This window comes from Excalfactoria chinensis, chromosome 15 (genome assembly GCF_039878825.1).
Source record: "Excalfactoria chinensis isolate bCotChi1 chromosome 15, bCotChi1.hap2, whole genome shotgun sequence".
Lineage (NCBI taxonomy): Eukaryota > Metazoa > Chordata > Aves > Galliformes > Phasianidae > Excalfactoria > Excalfactoria chinensis.
In genome coordinates, this window is record NC_092839.1 from 11378662 (window position 1) to 11391163 (window position 12502).

The 12502-nt window shown below is 40.9% G+C and overlaps 1 protein-coding gene across 1 annotated transcript in view; it reads left to right on the forward strand.

The window, feature by feature from the left end:
- LOC140259329 (uncharacterized) overlaps positions 1-12502 on the forward strand; it is a 51426-nt gene that overhangs the window by 29931 nt on the left and 8993 nt on the right. The window contains exons 5-11 of the mRNA XM_072350541.1: positions 4006-4110; positions 5458-5544; positions 6782-6955; positions 7248-7396; positions 8499-8675; positions 9286-9712; positions 9908-10070. Coding sequence (XP_072206642.1) covers positions 4006-4110; positions 5458-5544; positions 6782-6955; positions 7248-7396; positions 8499-8675; positions 9286-9712; positions 9908-10070 — 1282 coding nt within the window. The remainder of the gene's footprint in view (positions 1-4005; positions 4111-5457; positions 5545-6781; positions 6956-7247; positions 7397-8498; positions 8676-9285; positions 9713-9907; positions 10071-12502) is intronic.

The window sequence follows — 12502 nt, forward strand, 5'->3', positions numbered from 1 at the left end:
GCAGAGGGACTAGGGTCTAGCTGGAGAAGCTGTTGGTGACAGTGGGGTTGAAAGGACACAAATCAGGTTCTGAAGTGTTATCCTGTTCCTTGCTATCTACATACCCACGTATTTACTGTTTAGCACTCATGTGCTGTGCTCAGCTTCCTTGGTTCTGCTGTTGTTATGAATTAAATGTTTGCAGGTTCTGCAGAACTGCCAGTTGAGATGTGCTTCTTCGCACTGCAAGCTGTGCTGCATGCATTTCACTCCAGTTCATATTCTAGATTCCTACATATTTTTGAGGCTAGCTTTTCAGGATGTTTTTTGTTGTTACGGTACTTATTCACTAATGCATTATATAATACATTGAATTAAAGTATGTTTGAGCTCCCTTATCTCCTACTGAAAGTGGCAGAATTTCCAGTGTTTGTAAGGAAATCAAGCTACTATTTGATTAATACCTTCCTTGAATAAATGTTGACAGATATTATTCAGACAGCTCTAGATCTGAACAAATAATGCAAAACATTATTACAGACGCGTAATTTATTTGATGAATAGCAGCACTGTTTGACAAATAATATTAGTCTGTCGCTATGACTGGCTACAAAAGATGGTGTTGCCACATATAAATGTCACATCGGTCATCTTTATTGATACTGCATGGAAATTACAAGTGAAGGGATTTTTTTGTGGATACCCTCAGTTATAAGAGGCTGCTACTCCCCTGCAAACATACAGGACAATGTGGTACATTGTGGGCCAAGTTGGGTAAAAGTGAATCTGTAAGGAGCTGAAAGTTGATAACACTGAACTGGAACTCCTAGGGCAACCTGGATTGCATCTGCTGTCTTTAAAATCACATAAATGACACATTCAGCATGCAGGCAGTGCTGTGCGTGGGGATGGGAAAAAGTAAAATGTCCACAATAAAGCAAACCAGTGTAAAAAGAAAGGAAAAAAAGCAACCTGTTTTCTTTAGAGTCACAGCTCAGAGAAGGAAGCTGCTACTTGAAATTTCATAAGAGGTCCATCACTGCATCGTATCCTGGCACTTATTAAGTTTCTGCGCTGTATTTGGTTTGCAAAAGTGATGTGTACTGTAGCTGGAAGGCACTGAGTGAGCAGAAAGCCCTCAGAGGCTTTACCTCTAAGCCTCTTCAACCTGCTTTTGTAGATGAAAACCAAAATCTATGATTAAATTCTATGTTTAAAAACTTGAACTTCAAAATGAATGAAAATATTGCTCTGTGCTGGATCAAAAATACATCAGGCAAGTGTGCTGAAACTGCATGTTTCTCATGTGGACAAATGGCTCTCAGTCAGATTAATGCCAAGAAATTCATGAGACCTCTGTAAAGAAATATAGTCATGACTTGGCTCTTCCCCCTCATTCTGAGTCCCCTTAGTTCTTGGAGGGCTGACCCTGGCAGTGTTGATGGAGTGCTGTTTCTGTGCAGTGCAGAGGAGGGCCATCAGTACAGCAGCAGCCACAGCTGGTTTGATTCTTACTACTTGTAACAAGCAGAGCAGAGTGTTTCACGCTGTTAATGTTTAATAAGGACAAGTGTAATGACTTCTTAGCAATAGCAATGAAAAGCTTGACTGGGTTAGAATGGAAACATCTCCTCGTTTGTACAGAGCAGGATTTCTGCATGACTTGGCTTTGCTGTCATGGGAAGTGATAGAGCTCAGTGCACGTTAGGTATGATTTTCATCTAAGTAAATCCAAAATAAGGTCTCACTGAGTCATGTTGCTATTTGCAATAATTGTGACCCTATGTGCATGGAGCTGACTGACAGCTCTGCATCTCCATGGGTGTTTGAGTCTTTCTGCATTAGATTACTACTGTCATATTATTATGGTCCACAGAACAAGAACAAGCTGAGCAATATCACGTAGCTCACATTCCTTTGTAGGTAAAGGAGAAAAAGAGGTGGGTCTCTCATGTGCTGAATTGCCACCTGGAGGCCCTCAGCGGTCTCTGCTGACTGCAGAGGGGTCATGGCCACCCTCTGATCAGCTGGGGTGGTGAGCTGGTGTGTGTGTGCAAGAGTGAGTGTAGGAACAGGCACAGGAGGATATCAGCTTGTCCTATGCCTGAGTGGTTTCCCATGCACTGCATGACTTGGTCGATCTGTTCAATGAGCTGTAAATGATTCCTCACCACGTGGCTTTAGCTCCACTTTCTTGGTTAATGCCCGGGAAATCTGGAGACTTTTCTCAGGTTTTTACAGGAATATTTGCCATGGCATTCAGGCTACAAGCGGCACCACACCTGTTAGGGCCTCTGTGAGGTGAGGAGTGGCAGGAAGCACTAGAAGGGGTCAGTTAAGCACTGCAGGGGCAGCTGCCCAAGAATAAGCCAGAAATCTCTTATCTTGCCACTAAACACATTTTATGCTGTATTGGGGCCAAAAATATGAACACTCAACCCTGCAGAGTAATGGGTGTGCAAGAATTCCTGGAGCCCTGTACTCTTCCTTCAATTGTGGGCACTGATTTTTCTTTTGAAGCAGCTGAGTGGCCATACTGAATTTTAGATGGGTGATGAAAATTTAATCTACATTAAACAGACTTCTTTAACCTGGCAGGCAAAAGAATGCATTGTCAATGCAATCTCAGGTATTTCTTTAACGTGAATGTTTTATAACAAAGAAGTGATTTTCCTCCTCTTAGCCTTTTTTTAAATTAAATTTAATTATGTTATTATAATTCTTTTTTAATCTAACCTCGCATAAAGACGTTCTGTTTGGTTGCACCAGTCACTTTCTATTAGGCAACACAACACGATCTGACTTGGTGGCATTTCAGTGGATAATTTGACAAAACTTGTTTCTTTGCAACAACAAACAAAAACCATCAAAAATAAACACAAAAATGAGCATCACAAAAATTGTAACTCACGGAAAGAAAAGCCCTGCAGGCACAGAGCCATAAAGGTCAGGATCTGTTACTCAGGTCTCCACAGTAAAACACTGCTCTAACACGTGGCTGCCAAAAACCTGAGCAGGCCAGACAGATGTCTGACAAGCAATTCTGACTGATCTCATAAGCTGAAAAGTGCCTTTATTTTTGCCTCTGTTGTCTTTTGAAGCATCCCTCCCACCTTGTCGCCTACAGATGTGCAGAGGGAGCTAACAGAGGCAGTAAAACAACAAGGTCCTGTTGAAAATAACCTGTACCGAACACTGTGCCTTGTGAGCTCTCTGGGGACTGCATCAACTGCCAGCAGACACACTGACTAACACACCTTCCTGAATCTGCAACATGCAAAAGGACTTCTCTTTTCCAAACATTTCTCTTCATGTATTAAGAAAACTAAGAGATGTTCCCTGTTGTTTCCAAGTCCAGCTGGGAAAGAGCTTTCACAGTGTGAGCGACTGCAGCCCTGGGCACATGGTTGCTTCACTGTCCCTTTCCCTTGCTCAGCTCTTGTTTGGCATATCAGTCCCCACCCTCTTCATTTTAGAGTAACACAGAATCATATGTGTAAGCCTATAGAAAGCGCGACCTCTATTTTTTGAGCAAAAGAAAGGGGAAGTTTAGTGTCTGCTTGTTAATGTATTTAGATAAGTTCATGTGATGGCTGTACCTGGTAGTAGAGACCAATTTCTCCCCTTTTCATCTTGGAAATTTCTAACGGTCTGTTTTTTCTTTCATGTTCTTTGTGTACAGTCCTTTATGCTAAGGGTAAGACACTGGCAAGCATGCAGAATTGATGTTTTCACTTCTTGCCAGATTTTCTAACACAGAAGATTTCCTCCTGGCAGTTCTGTCTCCAGATATTACCACCCATCCTCCAAAAGTGTAAAGGCCTCTGGGTATTTGATATTTTGTGGAGTCTCATCAGGTTTCAAAGGAAGATTATATTTACTGGGTAGGTTGTGGATAGAACATAAAATATGAGCGGAATTGTAATTTCATGGCAGATAGTGTGGCTGTGACTATCACAAGCAGTCTGTATCTTCGACAGTCAAATGAAAACAGTCTCTAAAAACATCTGATTGACTTTTCTCCAGTTAAGCCAGGAAAAAATCCTCAAAATTATGAACATGGTGAAAAATAAAGAAGTGAGCATTGAAGGAGCTTTGCATTTGGCACAGAAAGAAGTGTACAACGATAAGGTAAGGTCACTCTTTGATTTATTTTGCAAGCCATCCAAATGTACAGGCATGTTCTGGAAAGCCTGGATTCGTTAGGAGCATGTCTGTCCTGCTTTCTAAGCTGCAGTCTCCCTTTGTGGAAACATTACAGTTTATAACAAAATGTGTCTGGCTAAAATCTTCTGCCACAGTCAGGTTAGCTGTGTTCTGTCCCATGGTGTAGGTGCTGTGGTTACATTCATGTCATTACCTGGATGAAGTAGTTTGAATCTACACCAGATGTGTCCACAGGAGCTTTATTATCCCCTGAAAAATAGTTCTGTACATCAATAAATCAGCTTTCTATTTCTCTACTTATTCTCAGTCCAGTATCCCTCTGGTTGCAGTCTCTTTCCATCATCACCACAGAAGGGTCAGCAGAGAACTCCTTCATTATTTCCTTTTCTAGCCTGTGTTTCTGAACCACCCTCCTATGGGATCATCTCCTGCAAGGAGTGAAATCTTAGGATTTTTTTTTGCACAGTAGAAACCAGTGTTGATTTTGAGATAAATCTGGTGATTTTGGGGATTTTTAGAAATCTCTAAACTGCTCCTTAACTTCTTGGCTGGGTAGAAGTAGGAGGAGAAGCAAAAATAAATCCTAACAAAGAAGTGGCATACATTTTAGAGAAGGGAAGCAAAAACGTTAAGCTCAGAGGCGTAGAACTACGTGGGCGCATCTTCTCAGAATAAGAAGAGGAAGGGTTCCTTTTCTATGTCTGCTTCTTTGATGTTTTTTGATGATTAATTATAGGAAATAAATGCAGTTTAAGGGTTTGACTCACGACCTCCTTGTCATTGCTTTTTTGTGAAGATTAGAAAAGTAGTCCCCCATCCAAGCAAACCGTACAGCTAGTGCAAGAGATCAGGTATCAAACTGGGTACCCTCACACAACAGCAAGGAGCAAAGATCTGCCATTTCAGTTCACCACGTTTGAGGGCACATAAATATGTTTATTTAAATCACAGACTGCCTTTGTTTGCTATTGCATCCAGTAAACGGCTCATTGTCATGTGTTTGGAAATGTCCCTAGTGCAACTGCATGCACTCTGTTCTTTTCTGCTTCATCTTCCTCTTCTCTGCTCTCTCTTTTATTTTCCACCCAAATCTGTGATCTCTTCATTAGTTCAGCAGGAGCTGTGGGCATTTTGTGTCTGTGGAATCAGAGCAGGAGGGTGCTTCCATCAGCCTCCACATGGAGCACTTCTACAAAGCCTGGTTTGAGCAGTGCTCACTGAGGGAGATTTCACCTGACAACATGATTGTATCTGAGTGGACAGAAATAATAGAGTATGGACCTCGTGCTGATTTCTGTTCTGTTTTTTCAGGACTCACAGGATCTGCTAACTGGCTCGCTGTTTAACTACAGTATCTACAAATACAAACACTATCGGTGGCAGAAACGAATCTTGCAGGTAATGCAAATACTTCTGAAGAAATATCTCTGAAAGAGATGCCATCCATCTTAGCTTTCATTTCCTGCACCAGGACCTCTGCAGGTGGGAACTGGAGGAGGTTCACTGACTTCAGTGCAGTCATCCACTTGATTCCATTCCAGTTGAAGATGCCAAGCATTGTGTGAAGGATTTAATTTAAAAATGACACTTAATTTGGTGTCAGTACTTGTTTATTGCTGTGTGCATAGTACACACACTTCACAAATTACACCCTTCTCTTCTATCAGAGCTATGTGACAAGACTGGCAAAGGGGGGATCTTCAGGTCTGTATTTAAAGGTTCTGATAGTGGTTTTAAGGAAACATGCAGTTTTGATCCTAAATCTGTACCTCTCTGGTGTACGAAGGGAGGACTGCAGTTTTCACAGCTGACAAGTTGGGCTGTGTGGGGAGCTCTGCATTCCCTGGTCTGGCTGTTTACTCAAATGCAAACACAGCTGGGAAGGTAAAATACCTTATGGACTGACTCTGCTCACAGGATTTGTTGGCTTTGCTGTGTTGATGACTATCTTTCCACGGTTCTGACAAGCAGACTTTCTGTTTTATTGCTTCACTGAGGCTGTGTAAAGCATGGTAAAACATTTTTATATCAGTTTCATTTGGCAGACTGTGCATTTCATCTCTGGTTACTCTGTTCTGTGAGCTCCTTTCTTTCATCTTGAATGTACTAAAGGGTGTTTTGTCTTTACTACATCTTAGCTTTGAAAGTGTAACGTTATTTCTTGCAATATCCACAAATGTTCAGAGTTAAAAGATGTCTTGATTATGCATAAAGCTGATGGAAAAGTGGAGAAAGCTATAATAGCCATGGAGCATGCCATTTTGGAAACTAAGAGTAGTTTAATGGCAGTCCTTTAGTTACCAACAGCCTTCAAAAGTAAGAGATAACAATGAGCATGGTGCTGCTTTGGAGGTTTTCAACAATAAGCAGAAATGAAGACAAGGCAGTAGCACTGGCTTAGCATGGTCTGCATGATGTGAATGAAAGATACTGGAAATTCTTCATGACAAAACAAATACAGTTCATTATCTCGGTGAGGGAATGTCATTTTTTATTCTAATCATAGGCAGGACAGGTATGTATGCTGGGCTAATACATGGCTTGCATGCTCTTGTATGATAATAGTTGGGATGATCTCTTTCCATTCCAATGTAGAGAAGCAATGGAATCAAGTAATGAGAACTTTCTATTCCAGATTGATTTCAACACAAAGACAATTTTTAACATTGAAAAAGGAATTATTAAGAAGCAGTTCCCTTTCTCGCAAGTCAAATCCTGTGAAGACAGTGAAAGAAGACGTTTCAGCATTGTGTTTCATGGGAGACAAGACTATGAGCTGGAAGCAGTGTCTCTTGATGATAAAAGGAAGGTAGGGTTTTTACACTGCCAGAGATAGATTGCTATAAATAACAGCTAATGTTATGCTAGCACCTGGCAGGATCTGGACATCCGCACTGGTAGGGTTGTGGGCATAACAACGACTTGCAGTTAAGTAGTTCAGCATCATAGAAAGACCCAATTTATTCCACATAAATGAATTTTACCTACTTGGGTGCTTGTTACAGTGCTGTCTATTGTTTTTAGAGTAGAAAAATCCTGCTGATGTCTGATTCGAGGGAATTAATATGGAAAATACAATCTCTCTGCCACCTGTTTTATAGATAATGTACCTTTTGAGCAGAGTGATGCAGAGTAACTCATGCAGAAGGCTGGAGGAGCCCTGCTTGGGGAGAGCTGCAGAGTGTGACCTGGTGCATGAAGGAGTGTTGGATTTGCAGCAGGACGCTTTTATGTCCACTGAATGGGTGAAGTATGAACCATACCTTTTTCTGAGCCACCTTCTAAAACACCTGCTCTGTTTGTCCGTGGTCAGACATGGCTCACACTGTCAAGGGAGGGGAGAGAAAAAAAAACAAACATCTTGTAATTATCTGCACAGGGCAATTATTGCCAAAAAAATCTTCACAGCTCACATAAAATGCTTCAGTTGTTTTTAAGAGGCTGCTGCTGAATGTCTTGTGTGCTCTGCCCCCAAGTGCGTCACAGCATTTCTCACCTTTCAACACTTAATAAGTTCATTAACAAAGAAAAATTGATTTCTATTTGTCTCATGAAGCAAAGCCCTCGTTTCTTTCTGCTTGGTGTTTATCCTCTCTTTTTTTTTTTTTTTTTTCGGCAAAGTAAATAATGGTGGAAACATTTGGAGACCCATTTGAACTGGAAGTTCCTACTTCCAAGAACGGAGAGGTGGATATAACAGCCGGCTCTGTTAACAGCTCGTATCACTTTGACTGTTTATGTGGGAGTAGATGCAATTTGTATTTTATGTTTAATTGTTCTGATGCTGCAAAACTCATTTAAATTCCTCATATAAAACCTTAACCAACTAGCCACACCTTAGAGAGAGCAAAGGGAAAGGCTGGCCTGATGGAACTGCCAGAGTGATACAGAAATGTAGTAAACCTCAGGACAAAGGAGAATGCAGATTCTGGAATAAGAACAAAATACACGTATGGTAAAGCCCCACACTTACTGAATGTGAGGCCTTTACCATAAACAGCAGAGCTGAATCTTAGAACAGACTGAAGGAGTAGATTCTGCTGCAAAAAGAAACTATGTATGGCCTGGCAATTTCTGCAGGGAATCATTTGGCATTAGAACAGGTATTGCCCACACCTGGGCACTGTCACTTCTGATGGTAACCCTTCAGTGGGGAGCACTGTGCCTGCTTTCTCCTCAGTGAGATGTGGGAATGAAGAGGAACAGGATCAGCTGTCATGGAGGAGTAGGATAGAAAACTATGGAGGCTTACTGACAATAGAAAATGCATTAACAACAGTGCATTAAGACAACAATTGTATAAACAAGTAGACAGCAACAAATTTACTGTATCTTCATTCCCTGCCCTTCAGGTACTTGGTACAACTACGTGAAGGAGAACTGACTTTATATTGCATAGGTCTGGGAGCAGAGAGCAGGAATGCATGCCCTACAATGAACACAATTCATTTGTCAGGTGGTAATGTGAGCATCAGCAAGGAGAATGAATGTGGTACCTTTTCAGTCCAGACCAAAGGACAGAAATATTTGTAAGTATTATTGGTAATTAATACTTTGATAAAGCAGAACAACTGAAGACAATGTCGGGCAACAGAGAATTTCAGTGCCCTGGAACAAAATACAGCAGAGGAGAAATAAGACCACCAGATTTTTGTAGGTAACTCCTCCCACAGCCTTGCAGTGATCTGACAAATATTTTAATGAGGAATCAAGAGTACTACATTGTAGAATTGAGAAGATGCATTGGAAGTGTCCTCACAGGTCATCTAGTGGTCATGTTAGGAGACAGTGAAGAACTGCATCAATTGATTGATTAGACAAATATGTGAACAGGTTCTGACCAGCTTAAGCATCAAGCTTGGTAAGACAGCACACCGTTCAACTTCTCCCAATGTGGAGAAGAGGAGTTAGGAGGTAACTGCATCTCAAAGTCACTGCATAGCAAAACTTCAGCTCTGTAACCTTAGACATGTAAGCAATTAACTCTGTCTGAAAAGGTCAGAGTCAGCAGCACTGGGCTCCTTTGGCAAGTAAAGGTGCTGAACGGCATTCTGCTTAGATAAGAAATATCTGTGGCTGTATTAGTCAGCATGTTATTTACACTTTCTTATGTTTACATATGACTTTCTTCAATTTCAGGTTTCGAATACCCTTTACTGTCCACAATTACAGGACGGAGGATGTTAGCAAGCTCCAGAATGAATGGGTGTCTCTCATAGAAAGGTACTGCCAGCTGTGCAAGGATGGCTCTCTGTCCCAGGAGGAATCCCAAGGAGACACTTCCTCTGAAGCTGATTATGAGAATGTTACTGTAGCTCTGAATGAACAGCAAGAGGAGGCCCTCCATTTCAATGTGAGTGCTGCAACAACTGGTCTGAATAAGCCTTCAAGCCCACAGACAAAGCCTGTGAAGGGAGACGTAGCCCCAGCATCAGCATCTACTCCAGTTCCCATAAGCAGGGCAGAGGTGCCACCAGCCCCACCTGCGTTCTTCCAGTCCTGCAGCCTTTCTCCTTTGGCAAAGAGAACAAAAGCCTTTCACTGGGATGTTGTTCCTTGTGATAAGGTAAGGGTGAAACTGACAGTAACTACTAGATAATAATAATACTCATACTAATTGTAGCCTGGATTACATGTATAGTTACTCTAAACATTCAGCTATGCCAGAAAATGACCTGAATGCCCTTTGTATGTTTGGAATGGAACAAAGTGATCCTGTTCTTCTGGCTTTTTCTTTTTCCTGTCATTCCTATGTTTTTAGATTCAAAAATCCATTTGGGGTTCTTGTGACTCAGGCAAGAAAAAGATAGATGCATCCAGACTCTGCGAGCAGTTCCAGATCCAGGACGTGGCTGTGTTTTCAGGCAATGACCCTTCAGTGAATCAGCACATCATGTTAGATCAAAAAGTTGCACATAACTTCAGTAAGTAAGAACTGCGTACTCCCATTTTTGTGCATTTTCTATTCATAATTTCTACCATTTGGTGGATCTGCCTCTCTACTCATTTGTGAGCATAGGCCTCCTGGTTCAGTTCCAGCCCCTCTGCCACAGGCAGGGCCACCAACCTCCAGAACTTGGTAACTGGTCTGCAAGGAGTGCTCTGATTTTTGCACAGATGTCTTTCAAATAATTATTATTATTATGTAAGATAGTGCTGTTTTAAGAAACATTACATGTGTAAAGAGCTCATTTTGAGGTCATAGCGATTTCAGCTTTATGAATATTGATAAGAAGGGATATACTTTGGAGGCTGCGGAAAGTTTAAACTGAGAACTGTAAATGGAAAGAACTTGTTGGAATTATTGCAATTGCAGACTGATAATTTGAAGGATTAAAAGGAAGTGAGTGATACAAAAGTCCTGTTTTAGATGAAAAGAATGCTGTAATAGCACTTCTATCTGCAACATTATTCCAGTTTCTTTTAGGAAATTTCTTTCATTTGGTTTGCAAATAGCAGCGTTCTTCCTTTTGATCCTACTCCTCTTACAGCTTCTTTCACTGAGACATTCTATGTCCACTTCTTAATCTTATCCTTAAAGTCCCATCAATGAGATTTTTGACATATTCTTATTTCAGTGGACAGTTCTCAGATCAAAAGTTATTCCTGCTCTCAGAATTCTGATTAATCTTCCTGCAAGAGCTGCAAAGCACATTTCTTAAATTAATCGCTGAAAAGATGAAGCTCCAAGATGGCAGCAGGAGAAAATCTCTTGAGAATTTGAGTGAGTGTCCAAACTCTAAAGAAAAATTAGGGTACTGGGCAAGGATCTACACACTAAGTTCAAACCTGGTGTAGAAGAGAATGCAAATAAAAGCTAAGCTATCTCACACAGAGAACAATGTACCAGAAAGAGAGAAACAAGAAAAGCAGCTCCCCTTTAACAGAGGGAAAGATTTGGGGAAGTGGACATTAATCCAAAATTGAAACCTTGGGAGTGAAAAACTGACTTAGGGATCAAAACATCCGCTCCCGTGACTTGATGGATGCTTGGTTCTCTGTGTGAGATTTTTCCACATTAAATCCCTTATTTTGCCTAATAAAATACCTTGAAATATGGTGATGATATGGTGATTTGGGGAAAAAAATTAAAGAAATGAGTAGAAATGGAGCTGTGGTTACTTAATTTTGAAGAAAAAATGCTGATTGCTTTTTGTAATGAAGGAAAATTTAGAATGTAGGCAGGGACTTGCTTGCTTCAAAAGGGGTGTGAATGCTGTAGAAGAACAGGACTTGGATTTGGTTTAAAGGTGAATCACCATGTTCGGACAAATCGCTGTTCATCTACTTCCTCTTGGTTTTCACAAGTACTGTGGGAATAACATTCAACAGCTGTAACAATGGCAGATACAACGACTTATGAATGTGAGACTAGGAACTAATGTGGAATGTGTGCCACAAATATTTCCATTAGAGATCCAGTTCTTGGCACTAATGCAAGAGAGACAAGGAGCTGAAGCATCCCCATGTGACCTCTTCATGACAGAGAACGCTTTAATTAGCAACTGATGACTTTTGTAAACTGTGATGACTAGAAATTATTCAGTGGCTCATTTCAAATACTGATGCTGTTCAAGAAAATCTAACACATTTCATGGACGGTCTGTGGAAAGGCTGTAGTTGTAAAACTCAACCTTTTGCTGTGGATTGTTCCCTCTGTTGCTGCCTGCAGATTTCATCCTACCTGAAAAGATTTAGGATTGAAAAGGCACAGGAAGGTGAAAGATACAAGTCATAAAAAGCATGGGAAGGAAAAAGGGAAAGTTCTGCCAGGCTTAGCGCTAATGCTAGATCTTCTAACGGAGTTAAAGGGGTGGAAAGTGTGTCAGAGGAAGAATAAGAGGTATATACTCCATTGGCCAACACTCTCCTGAGCCATTATTAGCTGATTCAGGCCACAGCATGTTCCTATAACCTGAAAATCTCTGAGCTCTTTTAGGACTGGAGACAGAAATGTGGGAAGTTGTAGACATCCCTCCTGAGTTCTCCTTCCCAACCCCCTGTGGGGCTCAGAGGAGTTAGTAGGGCCTGTAGGGCAACTTTCACTAAGAAGCAGTTAAAGCTTCTTACTTTCTCTGTTGATGCCTTCTGTTCACTCCCTTGTGCTTTCTTTTTTGCTTCTTCATCTTTTGGTGGTAACGATGGAAACGGGCAGCAATTAATTTTTGTTTACTACATTGCCTTCATTTTTGTTGCACAATCTCCAATCACTTCCCTTGGAACCCTTAGAAATTAAACAAAGCGAAAAGGAACAAAATCCAAACAAATAGAAATCTTAATTTCTTCATTCACCAAAGTACCGTAATATTAACTTATTACAGTTATACATATGTATGTATGTAGAGAGAGGATATTT